General features: G+C 40.7%; 1 protein-coding gene across 2 annotated transcripts; it reads right to left on the bottom strand.

The window, feature by feature from the left end:
• On the bottom strand, positions 1-15,539 carry akap10 (A kinase (PRKA) anchor protein 10). Of its 2 annotated transcripts, none has more exons than XM_034890346.1 (15): positions 15,293-15,539; positions 11,952-11,999; positions 10,918-11,103; positions 7,664-8,155; positions 6,559-6,657; positions 6,331-6,415; positions 6,051-6,174; positions 4,844-4,980; positions 3,910-4,054; positions 3,330-3,497; positions 3,015-3,124; positions 1,750-1,832; positions 728-780; positions 473-565; positions 1-388 (listed from the first exon to the last, which is right to left on the bottom strand). In XM_034890346.1, exons 1-15 carry the CDS (start codon positions 15,312-15,314, stop codon positions 383-385), a joined length of 1,851 nt encoding a protein of 616 aa, XP_034746237.1. In that variant the 5' UTR covers positions 15,315-15,539; the 3' UTR covers positions 1-382. The 2 variants fall into 2 exon arrangements, with proteins under 2 accessions (XP_034746237.1, XP_034746238.1); XM_034890347.1 differs by having other exon boundaries at positions 1,750-1,829.
• Between the last annotated feature and the right edge of the window lie 599 nt (positions 15,540-16,138).

The following is a 16,138-nucleotide window of genomic DNA, read 5'->3' as shown; positions in this document are numbered from 1 at the left end:
CTTCGTGCCGGCTTACTTCGAGTGTGAGTGTGTTGTAGGTTTTCTTTCTTCAGGAGTAACTTCCTCCACTCTGATGAGAGCGCTTAGACTTGCCTTACCTTTGACTACTACACGTGAACCTTAAAAGTTTCATGGAGTTGGAAGATTGGGACAATGATGTACTTTAACTTTTCCATTAGCCCATGCGTGAACAACCACTCACCCAAGCTCACAGTCACACACACACACACACACACACACACAGTCACACACACACACACTATGGGGGAGGTGATAAAAATGCCTTGTTCGTTCTCCGAGTGATGCAGTTCATTGTAGGGTGAACCCGGTGTACAGTTTGCAGTGGCCTGGCCAGTGTCAGTCCTTTGGTTCCTCAGTGGGGTCATAACTGCAGACAGACAAAAGAAAACCCTTAGAGAAGAACGGAGAAGAACAGCGCACAGCTAAGGGAGTACTGAGCGAGGGTCTGTACCTTGGTGGCCTTGCCGGGGCTGTCGTGACTTGACTGGTGGACCACGTCGTTGACAATCATCTTGGCTATCTGCCATGCCATCTCCTCCTGGGCCTTTGAGGGTCACAGCACAAACAATAACTCTTTCACTTGATATTCTTCAATAAATCATACGTCACAGGGCTGATGTCACAGTGAATTTCAAAGCGTGCCACTGAAAGCCTTGCTATGTGCCTCAGACCACTGGAACGTTCATGAATATTTTAACGGCCTCACCTCATCTGAGTTGCCTTGGACCCATTTCTTCATGGCTTGAGAAAACATGGAACCTAAATGAGAGGAGCGGGAATGCTGAGTAAGAAAAAGTGACTGAATGAGTAAGCACAAGTAACGAGCACACACCCTGCAGTATCTCAATCGGAGCAGAACTGAAGATTCATTGGTTGCAAGTGTATTCATTTCAACGTTCCTTTTTTAATTTTTTAAACTTTTCCTCCATTCATCATTCGAGACATATTGTACAGCTTTTCAGTACCTTATGTTTCTCAGTCCATATCAAAAACAGCTTTTATGTTTAAAGCACCTTCTGACTTGAATAACTTACCAGTACATTTTCATTCCATTTCATCTTACAGTCTTTTCATACTAACTGTACATGCAGACTTAACACCTTTGAATCTCACTGACATTTTACAGTAAAGCTACAGTAGCTATTTTCTGAGTTACCATTATTCCCTGTTACTTATTATGTTGTCATTGCAGGTTGTGTGTGGTTGCTTTCATGTTTTGCTGATGTCCATTGTGAACTTTTGGTTGTATATGTGCAGTCTTTTTGTGGTATCTTGTTCAGGACCCCCTCAAAAACGAGATGGTACATCTCAATTGGTTATCTTAATAAAAGAATTTCAATTACTGTGAAGTGCAGGCTAGACTTTCCCAAGGTGAGCTAACCCTGACATATTTAAGTAATTTGTGCTTCAAGAGTGTCTGTTTTCTTTTTGGACTAATTATTCTGTATCCAAAATGTCTGCTACTCTATTGTAGACTACAATAAAGCACTCTTAGAGATATTAAATTGAAAAAGGACTATGTTGTTGAATCTTGTAGTGAATGCCGTGAGCTGTAAGGAGAATGGAAGCAGCCACTAGACAAGGTTTATATTCATGGGCGCAGAGTAGATGTTTCTCACTTCAAGGAGGATTGAGATAAAATATGGCAGAAGTGAGGGCAGAGTGAGAGGAAGATAATGAGAGAGAGAGCGGGTAGAGAAGAGAGAGACCAGTGGGAGTGTATCATGCCTTTGGATTTCTTCACGTCCGGCTCCGGCTCGGCCTCCCTGATAAACTGGCCCATCTCATTCACCTTCCCAAACGTCATCCTTCTGAGCAGACAGAGGAGAGGAGAGGGATGAAAACAGCACCCTGAGCCTCAGCAAGATCATTATCTTGAGTTATTTCTGGACAGGATTTTTCAAACCATGCTCATAAAACACTTAGGAGGGAGTCAATAAAAACAAAAGCAGTACAAGCATTAAAGCCAACCAGCACGGTTAATATGTTTACGATAATTGTTTGTCTGTTTTCATATAAAATATCCTTATTATCGCGGTGGATTTCCAAGGTGTGGAAACCCTTCCCGGCCTCATACGAGGCCCCTGAAGTTGATGTGCAGGCGCACTGCGCGCAGACAGGAGAAGGGGACAGAACGCGCAGCTGTCAACGGACATTGTTCTTTACCATTCCTTTTCCGTTTTCGGACTCGTGGAAGTGATGTGGGCAGATTGTTTCATTAACTTGTGCAGCCACGTGTTGATTTAGGTTGTGTTAGGGCGATTAGCTACCAAGGTGCAATCACCAGTAAACAGACCGGCGCTGTGGAGCCACATGCTAAGCTATTAAAGGTGTATTACACTGTATATGTGTGCTGTAATAGATGTGGCTTATTCTCAGTTTGTGTTACTGACCAACATGTTACCTTTATGTTAATTATTACAGAGAAATGAATGTAATTCTTAGTATTGTTACTTGTTATATGCTAGTGGCTATAACATTTAAATACAACTTCATGTTGTAAATAATAAATACATGAAAGACATTGTGGTTCTAGTTCTTACCTGACCCCCTACAGCGGGCCAGTTGGTCAGCAGCCAGTTATTATTGTTTTTACAAGGCTACAGCCTACATTTTTGTAATATAATAAACTATTTATTTAAACTATTTCAGCTTGTTTAGGCCTATCAGTGCTTTGGGAACATATTGAACACATTTAAAAAAAATGCCGCGATACTACGGGAAACGGTGCTAATAGTGGTCATTATAATCGTGAGGTCCCATGATCACACTGTTACATCCCTACAAACAGCAGGGTGGCCAATCAAAGGAGAATAAAAGGAAATAAACATTCACATTAAAGACAACAAGGGAGAGTACCAAATGACAAATGAGATAACAGCAAATACCTGAAAAATAGATTCTTTATAATACATATTTACCAGATTAATGCAAAAAATAAATAAAACAAATGGTAGTTAAGCCATCTGATACATTAGACAATGAAAACTCACCCAGCGTATGGCCGCTGGTACAGGGACTCAGGGTCCAGGCTGGCGACGTCCACCGTGATCGCCTCGTCAAAGTTCTTTAGGATCTTGATCGCTGCCCTTTTGGTACCTTGCTGTGGTGTAAAGACACAATGAACTGAATGTCGGGCAGCATTACACTGTTTCCAATGAATCCAACTAAAGATGAACAACCGCAACCTTTTGGCATTAGCAAAAATATCTTTACTATTCATGTAATGAGGCAGAACAGGTCTAAATGTCAGCAGGCGGGGGAACATCCCCACAGGGGCTTAAGATGAGGGTTAAAGTTGGGGTCACCTGAGTCTGAGAGCCTTCGCTGGCATTTGAACTTGAACGCTCGTTGTCTCCAGGCCCGCCCTGACCCGGAGTGCTGACATTCACAAACTCGTCTGCCCGCACCGAGTTGATGAGGTCACTCAGGTATTTGTAGTAAAGGTTGCTAGACAGGAAGCCTGGCATGTAGACCTGAACAAATGCAACACGTAACCAACTCTGTTAAGAGAATAATGAGCTCCGTGATGTATTTCTGGGCAAGTTCACAAAGGTTTGTTACTGACCTTTTATGTGCTAACAACAGCTTTCATTTCATTAACGGAAGGCAGGTGCATTTGTCAGTGGTATATTAGGACAATTCATCAGTGACTTACAACACAAAACCTTTAAAAGGATCCTTTACATTCAAGAAAACAGTTCAAGGAGATGACTTTTGAAAAAAATCTAATGAAGCATTTTAAAGGGCATTGTAAATAAATTAAAGGTTTTATATGTCTATGAGTCAGCGTGCTTTATTTTGTTTTTCTTTACTTATTAAAATAACATAACAGAAGGCCCATATTGAAGATAATGCCCTTGGTGTGTGATTATTTGAGAATCTGACCTTCTCCATGGTGGTCCAGGCCTGTCTGAGTGGAGTGGTGAAACAGTCGGGGAGGGGCCCCCCCTCTCGGCAGATATTCGACTCTATCTCCATCCGCACAGAGTCGCCAAAGCCCAGAGGGTTGGTAGCCTGGAGTGAGAAATACCTGGGGCAGGAAATGGAGCAATCAACGGCTGTGTTCAGGGGATGAGGGCACCTAGACCAGGAGTTGAATCTACACCCAATTCATAAATTGCAAAATTGCATCTTAAACGGAGGGTGTGGTTATGCTACCCCTGGTCGGTAGGATCATGTGTAAAAAGGGTGGCAGTATCAAATATTACATATCTAATTATTAATGAAACGGTGGCAAATATAAAATGAACACAGCTAACTTTGCATAAATAAATATACAGTATATATAAACAAAACATTGGTAATGCTAGCTACCATTTTACAGAGTGCAAAACTATGTATTACCTCCTATAATTACAAGAAAATGGTGTCTGATGTACTTATACCTCTACTTACATGTGTTTGGTCCCTTATCTTTTTCGTCTGTGTGTGTGTGTGTGTGTGTGTCTGCTCATATGTGTGTCTGTGTATGCCTGTTTCTGTATGTATCATTGTAAGCTGCGGACATCACTTTTACCATTATGTTTTTATCAGGGTTCCTCCTTCCCGTTAATCCTCTCTGTGTTATTTTGGTTTTATTTTATTTTTTGGGTCACATTCTCATGTCTCAGCATATTGTTTGTAATCTTTAAATAAAAACATCTGGTCACAAAAAAGACAATTGTGTCTGAAACAGGATACAGTTCTGAGACTAAAAAGAAAACAGTAACAGAAATGATTTTAACGTATTGGCATCTCCTAAATATAAGGCCAAACCCATTCTTTTAACATAAATAACTGGTTGTTTTGGAGGCTTGCAGAGAAGCTGAGAGAAACCTACTTGTCGTAGAGGATCATGGCATCATTTTGAGCCTCCTGGCCATCATACTGGCCCTTTTTAGCTGCCAGCTGGTTCTGGAAGTTGTCTGCCGCCAGCCAAAACTGCAATACATTCATCGCCTCCTCCTTTTCCATGTACTGCAGGGGAGAAGGTACAAAGCACACCACTGAGAGTCCAATTCAACTGAGAGTCCATGTCGGTTTTAGCAGTATCCTTGTTTTCTTAAAGGTCCCATGACATGGTGCGCCTGGGATGCTTTTATATAGACCTTAGTGGTCCCCTAATACCATATCTGAAGTCTCTTTTATATAGACCTTAGTGGTCCCCTAATACTGTATCTGAAGTCTCTTTATATAGACCATAGTGGTCCCCTAATACTGTATCTGAAGTCTCTTTTATATAGACCTTAGTGGTCCCTAATACTGTATCTGAAGTCTCTTTTATATAGACCTTAGTGGTCCCCTAATAATGTATCTGAAGTCTCTTTTATATAAACTTTAGTGATCCCCTTATACTGTATCTGAAGTCTCTTTTATATAGACTTTAGTGGTCCCCTAATACTGTATCTGAAGTCTCTTTTATATAGACCTTAGTGGTCCCTAATACTGCATCTGAAGTCTCTTTTATATAAACCTTAGTGGTCCCTAATACCGTATCTGAAGTCTCTTTTATATAGACTTTAGTGGTCCCCTTATACTGTATCTGAAGTCTCTTTTATATAGACTTTAGTGGTCCCCTTATACTGTATCTGAAGTCTCTTTTATATAGACTTTAGTGGTCCCCTTATACTGTATCTGAAGTCTCTTTTATATAGACCTTAGTGGTCCCGCAGATCCACAGCCATTCCAAACCGGTGGAAATTAGGAGTTAGTTTGTGCCATTTCTGAGTCTTTAGCTTTTGAGTCACTTTGTAGCATAACAATAGGTTGGGCAATTGTGAAACGAGCATCCACAGGTTTTCTGTGTTTAGTTAGGTTTACTGTGTCCTTAGTTTGTTGCTACTGTGACAACAGAAATTCCCACTAGAATAAACAAACTAATAGAAACGGTAGTGGCAAGAAAGGAAAAGTGTTTAATGAGAAATAAAGAAGAGGCACAGTTTGTGTACAAAAAAAAAACACTGGCAACAAAAGATTGGTATAAAAATGTGTTTATAATGAGAATGAGAGAAATAAATCCTGTTTTGGGACCCGCAGGGCCCACTCACCTCAGAGAAGTAGAAGAGAGCTGACTCACAGAACAAGATGTCAGCTAGGAACACAGAGCCACTAGTCAACACTTCAATCTGGTATTTACAGAAATGATGGCTCCGCAGGAATTCGCTAAAGTGCCTGGAAATGAAAGAGCAGGTTGGAGACGAATATGGGCATACTTTGGATGCTAAGGTGGTAAAATGACAAAGAACAACGGCTGCAATTTAATCCTAATGTTAAAACATACCGATGCATGTATTAACTCCTCTAGAAAAGGAATAGACAGAAACTCACTGTTGCTCCAAGATGGTGAAGACTACCCACTGTGCAATGACAAAGCAGTTTGGGTCCACCATGCCATCCTCTCCACATATCTTAGCTACATGGAGGAGAGACTCATTAGAGAAATATTTTTAAAGATAGATGACTTACTGTTTTTGTTACAGAAATCTAGAACACATAAAATACAATGTTTTTTTTTTAAAATACAACGAATTCCTATTGGCAACATCTGTATCTTACCAACTATGTCGGTTCTGATCTGTTCTGTGATGGGGATGGGCCTCACGGCGTCTGGAGAGATGTACTTGGTGAAGATGGTAACTGCTTCTTTCTCTAGAGCTGAAAAAAACAATAGAAAAACATAAAAAGCTGATCATCCAGGGATGCAAAACACATACACAACGTCGGTATTGTTATAAGATAAACTTGAAAAATGTGAACCCATCCCTTAAAGCTGCAAAAGACAACTATGAAGTTGGGCTACAACAGACAGACGTGGCATCCGGCAGAGGTCATTTTATATATTATAGAATTGATTTCCCACATAGATCAGATTTCAGGGACCATTTACTGTAACATAACCCCAACTGTTCCTTTGCCACACACCTTTTTCTCTTGCTTTCTTTTTTCTTCTTTGTCTGATTAACTTGAACTGTGTTGTGTTAATTGTTTAAAACAATTTATATAAACATCTATGAAAAGTGAACAATGTATGAAACTCTGAACATGTTGACTTGATAGCTCAATAGAAAACAATCAAAAAGGGTTAAAAATTCCAGGTCACTTGTGAGAAATATTTTTGGTGAACATGAAGTGAGGAATAGAAAGTTAAGGTCAAAATAAAAACAGCCAAAAAGGTTTCTCTCCCCCCTCCCCCGGCATTAGCCATCTTGCCATCCAAATGTTGTGCACATTTTAAACCTCATTTCCAGAAATCAACAATGCTATTTAATGCACACTTCCATCCACTACTGTAATTTAAGCAGCTGAATGTATGGCAACAAAAATTGGTGGTGCTAATTGTCCACCCCAATGCCTTTTAACCGTTGAAGTAAAAACAAGTCAAACCTCAAATAGTGGGAAACAGGATGGAATATTTTGGCATTTAGGTTTGTCTTCATGTGTTAATCTGAGGAGGGTTACAGTCTCCACATTGCTCCACACAGATCTGATGTGTTCATCTGCTGCTCTTCTTTGTCTCTTCAGTGAAAGCTTGAGTAGCGTTTTAAGTCACATGTGCATCATGATTTGTTCTGTTCCAGCTTCACTAGCCCACTGAGTATTTAAAAAAAGAGTCACACTTATATGAACACAAATATAAAGAGAAAGGGTAAAAGTAACTCACTTTTCATGAGTTTGTCTGAGAGGTCTCGCAGGGCGCTGTTTGACAGCACCTTGTAGGGAGTCCCTGTCTGGGAGGGAGCCTGCCTGCTGGGGGTTCCTGCTTGAGGGGTGCTAGGTCTCAGACCCGCTTCTGTGCTGAAAGAGTCCCGCCGCTCTGGGTGCGCTGCCAGGCATTCACTGCTGCTGTCCCGGCTGAGAGCATTGATTGTGTGTAGGGCAAGCTCCGGGAGCTCTGAGCCGCCAAGGGAGGCGGGGACGGGCTCGGCCAAAGAGCTGTGTTTGACAGAGTTTAGGCTGTGCGCTCGGACCCGCGACCAGCTGGTAGAGCGGAAACTCTCAGCCTCCAACCAGAACCGAACCAGGTGGTCAGCACCCTGGTGTTCCATGAAATGCATGTAGTGGGGTATCGCCACGTTGTCCCGAAGGACATGCTCCACCGTCTTTGACAGCCGAGAGCGATCCTCTTGGGGCTGATAGTTCACGCTGGAATGACCTGGAACAAACAAATATACACGCAATTAAGCAATCACCTTAGCAGAGGCAGCTAGAATGTATATGTATATAACTTTTGTAATCAAAATAAATTAAAAACTGTCAAAGATTTATTCCTAGCTACAGGACAATCCAGAAAATTAGTATATGAGTATAGCTTAAGGAGAATAAACATTATTAAACAAACAAATTACTTAACTTACCTTTAACACATTCTGTCAAACTCTACACTTGAATGTAATGCAATGTATACAATTTTGAAAATTGTATTAACGCTGCGATGTTTTAAAACTTGCAGGTAACAAATGACATTACAATGCAATATTTTAGTAATTTATCTAAATTTAAAAGAATTAAGGTTATGGTTTTGTGGTTAGAAGACCATACAAACGTCACGGAGAAAACCCCTGCTTTCACATGACAATGAGAATTATAGGGCCTTTAAGCACACATTAGACACTAAAGTATTTCACATTATTAACAGACTGAGCCGCCTACTTTCTATTATTTACAAGGAAATAAAATGTGCAGGATTTTGATGCAGTTGCAAAAAAAATAAGAAGTGAAATCTGTGTTCAGCTCTCCTACTTTAACTGGAAATTTGGTCCAGACTAAAGGCTGCCACAAGGTGAATTTGAACTCCTGGACATTTGTTTTGAAAATCATGTGAATGTCTGGCTCCCAGCATGTCTGTCTCAAGCTGGCCTTGGACTATGCAATTACACAGATGACTTAACGCAGACAAACTCGGAATCCCACATCAAAAGCAACAACAGTGTCTCCTGTCCATCTTGTCATTCATGTGTGTATGTATTGGTAAGCAATAACTGTGGCAGTCATAGCAACCTTTGACAAGTCTCCTAACTCCTAAAGAGATCCCATAGATTTGACTTTACTGTGTCTCAAAGAGAGACTGTCTGTTCGAATAGCATCCACCATTCTGGGGGAGTGCTTTCACAAACACATACTCCCAAAACCAAGTAAACAAGGGAATGGTTCATTGAATACAAACCTAAGACTTGCTGGATTATCTGCAACATCCGTTGCAACAGAGTCTAGACTCTGTTGCTCTGATTCATAATCCAGCAAGTGTGGACTGAAGGCTTTGTGGTGTTAATGTTCAAGAGGTGTCACTCAGTGTGAGGCGCTTATCAATCAGCCTCTTCAGATTCCTCAAGATCAAAAAAAATCACAACAACCCGTGCAGCATCTGTCGGCATCAAATCATAAAAAGGCAGCTGCTTCATTTGAATATCTTTTAAGAGTCACTCAATGTCGGTTACAATGCACCTTCACATGTGCTACATCTGCTCTACACTCTTTTAACTGCTGTTAAAAGAAAGCAAGGAAACCACATGATCATCTCCAACATGATGCTTTTTACTGCTAGTCACCTCCTACAGGCCGCTGACCTGGCCTGGAAAGATTCCTTTTTAACTCCCACTATCTCCAGTATGGCTCTAGGCTGAACTACCATGGCGGCCTACAAGCCATAACCCACCTTGCCTCTCCTCCCCCCTTCCTTCTTCCTTGTGTTAAAACCACAGCCCAGATTTCATTGGTGCCCAATGTTTTTCATTCTGTTTTTTTTTTTTTTTTTTTTTTAAATCAAGGCTGTGGCACAGGTTCCTCCACCTCCGTTTGACTCGCCCCAGCTATTGTCTGGGCAACTTGCTCGTGCTGTTCCTGCCACTGCTGTCAAGCGTGTCAGCTTCACTAAATATATACTGCCTCGTTTCATGGCGTCTAACGTGGATAACCCAGAATCATTTTAGAGCCCTTGCAATGTAAGGGAGGAGCTTCTTAACCACGTGACTACACAACAAGACGGACTGGGAGGCCAGCGTTATCCTGACAGGCTTTGGAATGTCTGAGCGCCTTGTCAAAACTAAGGCATGAAGTCGTGAGAGTGCGTCGTACAGAATTAATGACGAGATGTTTGCCAGTTGCATAGTGTGCCGTTTAAGCCATTTTAGTGATGCAAGAGACACACTCAGAGGCATACTGTAGCTATAGCACTTTACTTTGAGAAATCTAATTATCCCCTTTAGGTTAAACAGGAGCTTATGAAGCAAAGTTTGCAACATTTACATTTCATTATTTTGCTGAAAATGTTACATATTATTGTGCGTTTAGATCTTATTGGTTTTGTGTTGGTATGTTATGGTTTCATTATTTGGCAGACACTGCAAACATGCTATAATTAAAATTATAAAATACTACGCATGCGGATTATTAGAGTTTTTTCTGTTGAAATATTTGGTTTCAATCACCTGACATGACTTGATTATTCAGTAAATACCCAAACATTGTCTGGTTTCAGCTTCTTGAATGTAAGGATTGCTCCTTTACCTTTTCAAATATGATAGTAGTAACACAAATATTTTGGGGTTTAGAGCTGTTGGTCAAATAAAACAAGGAATTCAAAGACGTCACATTGGACTTTGGACATTTTATAGACTATTAATTTAAAAAAACATTCAGCAGATTAATCAATAACTACAATAACTGTTAGTTGCAGCTCTACTCCTTCTACTGTTGCCTCTGCTATGTATTTTTTGCATTTACTACAACATAAAATCATAAAACAAAGACTATAACTTGCATCATACCTCCTTGATAGGTCATTGACTGACATCAGACAATTTTGTCCGTAGTTACCTTTCAGAATATAACTCATATGTATAGGGCCAAATGTTTGGTTCCTTCATATGTTATCATCACTAAAAGCAAAACACAAACACATGAACGCAGGCTCTGTACCAAGATCTCCGAAGTGCGCCGCCTCCATGTGGCTCGGCTGTTTCTTGAGGATGGCGGTGCGACCGCGGGCAAAGGAGTCCATGTTTGCAGAGATGGCGTTGATGGCCACATGGCTGGGCCCGGCAGCTTCCTGGATGGCATTGTGGTTCCTCAGTCCAAGTGATGGAGAGTGAGGGCTGGCTGGAGCTGTGAGAGGAGGATGAAGGACAGAAAAAAAGGCATTTGAGGAAAAAAGAAGTAAATAAATAAAATGATATCAATGTTGTGAGTGGCCTGAACGTATGAAATCAGTGTGACTTGAATGAAAAGGTCTTTTTAGTGCAGGTTTGTCAAAGAGCTCACAGTTAAGTGTAATAAGGCCTCAGGGTGTGATGATGTTTGAGAAGACAGACTGCTCACTGTTTGTTTGACTGTGAGCTGTATTTGTTTCACTTAGTAGCTTGAGGGCAAAATGTTGGTCTTGTGACAACATAGCCAGCAATGATTTAACATCAGTAAACCAACTTCAGCAAAGAGCCATTTAAATCTCAGTTCTAACAACAACAACAACACACACATGAAAACACATCTCAAAGAAGGGTTCAAAATCATTGCTTTTGTTGTTCTGTACACGCTCTACCAGGTGAGCATCCACCTGGTAGAGCGTGTGCCCTGAGTACCACGGCTCAGTCCTTACAGCAGTAGCCCAGGGTTTGATTCCAACCTCCCTATCCTGTGTACAACTGTCCTATCAATTAAAGGCCAACTTGTTTGTCCACCAACCAAACGGCTTGTTCAAATATATACAGCCACTGTATAGATTACCATTGTTTTTTTGGGCTGGTTAGAAAAGCCAATTTACCAAACACTTGCATATTATACCAGCATTTGGCTGGTGGTTGATGCTACACAAATAACCACAACTTTCAATATTAAAACACCCTTGTCTGTAGTGTTGTCAGTTCACTTTAAATGACACAACTGAAAAAAACTCATTCATAACCTCACACAAGTGGTGGTGATGATGAAGATGATGACAACGATGATGAACTCACCTCTATTGACTTTAGCATCGGTCCCTTTCTCAGGTTCTTTGCTTTTGGCTGCGAGGAGAAAGAAGATAGAATAAGAAGAAACTTTATTTGTCAGTAGGGGCAAGTAACCCACACCTAAGCATTAGGAGCAGTAGACACTGACAGCCACATAGCAGTGTCCCGGGAGCAGCTTGGGGTTCAGCGTCTTGCTTATTACCCAAGGACACTTTGGCATGCGGCCGGAGGAGCCGGGGATCGAACTGCCAATCTTGTGATTGAAGGATGACATGCTCTGTTGTAACCGGAGAAGCATTCATGTACAGTGCAGAGTGAGACCAGCGAGCACACAACCCATACATAATAAGATCCGTTGACAAGGGAGGTAAAGGGATGGCAGGGTGTCACCGGAAAGACTGAAACTCAATACCTGGCTACATAATGACATAGTGAGTTAAATAATATGCCAGAAAAGCAAACTTCATTCCCTGCAGACCTGATTACAGATGAGGAGGAAAAAGGGAAGCTGTGTTCTGATCTGTGAAAAGTCCTCTCAGTCTTCCTCAATATAAAGTAAGCAGGACTGAGAGGGCTTTGATACTGTAGGTCAGCATTAACAGTTCTTACAATTTGTGACATTGGTCTAACAACACTGGTAGGTTAAAGTCAAGTGGAGGTGAATACATGACAGTTTACACCTGAAGCCCCCCAATAAAACATCATAAATCATGTGGCATAATCTAAAACTATTGAATACTACACTTATATGAAGCCCCTCCAAAGCTCTGTGGAAAACTGTCAAATCAAAACTGTGGATGAAATATGTACCCCGCAGTGGATTAAGTGCACAGTGGCAGACATTGTGGCAGCCACTCATCAGAGTGACTCACCATTTATATCTCCAGATTAGGCTGCTGCTGCTGCAAAGGACGGCCAGGATAAGTATCAAATTCAAGCACTGACATTACTAAATGGACCGGGAGGCCTGGGCCATTGGTACAGAAGATGCTCTTTCAGAGAGATATTTTGGACAGAGCAGGTTATGTGCCAGAGTCAAAGTCAGTTGGGACACGTCTGTCACAAGCAAACAGCTGTGACTTTTAAAAAGCTCCAACATTTTTGTCAGTGCTGAACTGAAATGTGGTACAAAAAAAAACACCAGATGTTTCTACTCTAAATGAAAATTCATAGGATCATGATGAGCTGCTACGATTAACGTTCTGGTAAAAATATATGTGGATGTACTAACAGCAAAATGGAAATATAGCATTGATGGGAAGAGATGAAACATCAGTTCAAACAGAAATAAAGTAGTCTGGATTTACATTGCTGGGATAAAGCCTGACATCCCCTCTTGCTATCTTTGCTATCGGGTCTTAGCGCTGCCCAGGATGGTTGTGATTGATTTAAAGTAAAACAAAAGAGCCAGAGTGTTTTTTTTCCCCCTATCCCAGAATAGATAAGTAGTGTAGCCAGGCCATACTCCCCAGTGCTGTGAAGATGGTCTGACAATGCAAGACGAGAGAGGGAGAGAGAAAGAGCAGCTTAATCTATTAAAAAGAAAACTAGAACCATCTACAAGCACCATGAGGATAGCCTCATTAAGTGCTCTATTATTGAAATTATTTGTCACAGTGAATGACATGAAGTTCAACATGTCTAAAGGACAGGTGGGACACAATGTTGTGTGGGACAAACTTAACTACAGTGAATAAAACTAAGTTAACAGAGAAAATGTCAATCCCTAAGAAAAGATATTCATATTGAGAACATTGTATTATTATCATTACTAGTGGCAAATCAATTTGCTATCTATTTTTCAACATGGATCATTTCAATTTGACTTTAGGATCATAGTTTCTCAGCAAAACTTTGCCTACATATTTCAACCATGCCTTTATCAAAGACTTCGGCTACTTCCTGTCAGTCCTGAATGTCACCCTGGTTCAGGAAGTTATAAGTGCGCTCTCTTTAATATTTCCTCATTGTGGAGACCTGCGCTGTCGGCTAATTTCACCACTGTAGCCTATGAGGAAAAACCAAATAAACACAAACAGACTTCTGCTGAAATCTGTTTCACAATCACACAGCCATTCTGCTTCATCCTCATATTGGTGCTCTTTTAATAAAGCAATGAGATAACTGAGAATATGTAGTGCTTCACCTTTAAATACACTTGGCCTGCAATTCATTAGCTACACCTAGAGAAACTGCTGTGGTCTTATACAACAAAACCTGTAATAAATCCTACAGGTTCAGTCTTGTTATATTATATTGTTCAGTTTTGGTAACATTGTGTTAGAGAGTTGTCCATTAGACTTTATTAAATTGTGATGGATACAGGTTATGGTGCTGTTCTGCATCAGCTTATACATATATATATAGATTATATAAAACAAAACTATCTGACATTCTGGTACTATATTTGCCAAATTGAGATAAATAATGTGGAAAAACTGTAACATGCACTTGTCAGTATAATGCAACTATTCAAGGGCTGTAGGTGAACCAAATAAACCAACGAATGAGTACAACAGTGGGAAGCACAATTCAAACCATTTTATACATTTTTTTTATATCAGTCCACTTAAGTTGTAGCAGCTGACTACAGATGGACATAAAAGATAGTAAACTAAGCTGGTAAGAAATTATTGTCCTTAAGACACAAAATGTATGTCATGCAATGACCATTCTTTAACTACTTTTATCCCAAACTATGAGGGTTTAGCCTGACACAATGCCTTATCGTGTAATAAATAACACTGCAGGTCAATCAGTCCCTTCTACTTAACGTTGGATGAGCTTACCAACGTTAGCTAACGTACACCCCTTGCGGTCAAACGTTTCTTAATGAAGACTAACACAAATGTTCTCAATGATAACGCAACGCGATATTGTTAACCCTAATGTGTCTGGTTAAAGATGTATGAAGTGCCCTGGTAACGCTAGCTAGCTAGCTGCCATAGCACAGTTCGACACAAATGATGGCTATCTCAATTAATAGTGCTTGTTGGGGGTTTTAACATTTACGAGCACTGTCACTATACATAAATATAGTGATGTGTCTAACTGCAATAACGTACCGCTGACAGCTATATGTGGTGAATGTATTGCCACCCTGGCTAATATTAGGTTAACGTTGGCTGAGGGAGGTTAGCGAGGCCACCGCTAGCTAACGCTAAGCTAACCATGCTACTGCAGTGAGCAGCGGCAGTAGGGAACCTCACTTCCACAAACACCGCGGTGTCTTTGGCTAGTTTGCGGCCGCAGTCTTGACCATATTAGTTACATCTTATCAGGGACCACTCTCTCCTCAGCCGGACTCCCTTAGCTGCTAGCTAACATTGACGTTGCAGCTTCCTCACCTTTCCTCTTGAAAAACGACATGACGGGTTTGACACTCTGGACGTTTCCTCAGCTCACTGACACCATCCCGTGGATTCGCGGGTCCCTTCATTCAAATGCATCTGTTCTGCACCCTCCTGATGTGGAAAATGGGTTATTATCGCAGCCCCGGTGAGTGCTGTCAAATTACAGTTTTCTCCAAATCCAAACCCAGGACAGCGGCCATATTGTCAATAAACGTCTTACTTCCGGACTGTTGCGGCAGCAGGATTGTGGGAAATGATGTGTTACCTGCTCTGGTCAGAAGAGGGCGGTGAAACACTACAGAATCACACCAGAAGGCAAAAGATTTGTAACGTAATATGGTTTCTACATGTATTTAAAACTATTTAAAGATAAATGTGTTTCATTGAAGTAATGATTATATTCACACAATATACCATCGTTAAAAAAAAATTGTAATGGAATCATTTTACCGTATTATCCTAATAGTAGGATAGGAATATAAATTTTTCAATATTTCCGAATGGTTTGCATTTCTACAATGACCATATGTCATAGTACTGCTGCTAGTCCAAATATATTGTATATCATTGTACCACATTTTAGTCTTTTGTTTTTTTATAACCAATTTCGTGACACCAGTTTTCAATGTTGATAGGGGTTTATAATGCTTTCTTTACAAAAGTGACTTGGAAGTCAGAATGATCAATAAAAAATGTGTGGTTTAAATGAGCCTTTATAACAAACCTACATTGTTCCACCAGTGTAGATGTGGTCATTTTTCTCTAGGTGAAAGAGGGGAAATTTGTGGCTTCTCATGATAATGGGAAAAACAGAAGCCAAGTTTAGCTTCAAACCCAGGA

Source organism: Etheostoma cragini, chromosome 13 (genome assembly GCF_013103735.1).
Source record: "Etheostoma cragini isolate CJK2018 chromosome 13, CSU_Ecrag_1.0, whole genome shotgun sequence".
In the NCBI taxonomy this organism is placed as follows: domain Eukaryota; kingdom Metazoa; phylum Chordata; class Actinopteri; order Perciformes; family Percidae; genus Etheostoma; species Etheostoma cragini.
This window is presented reverse-complemented; position numbering and strand designations above follow the sequence as displayed.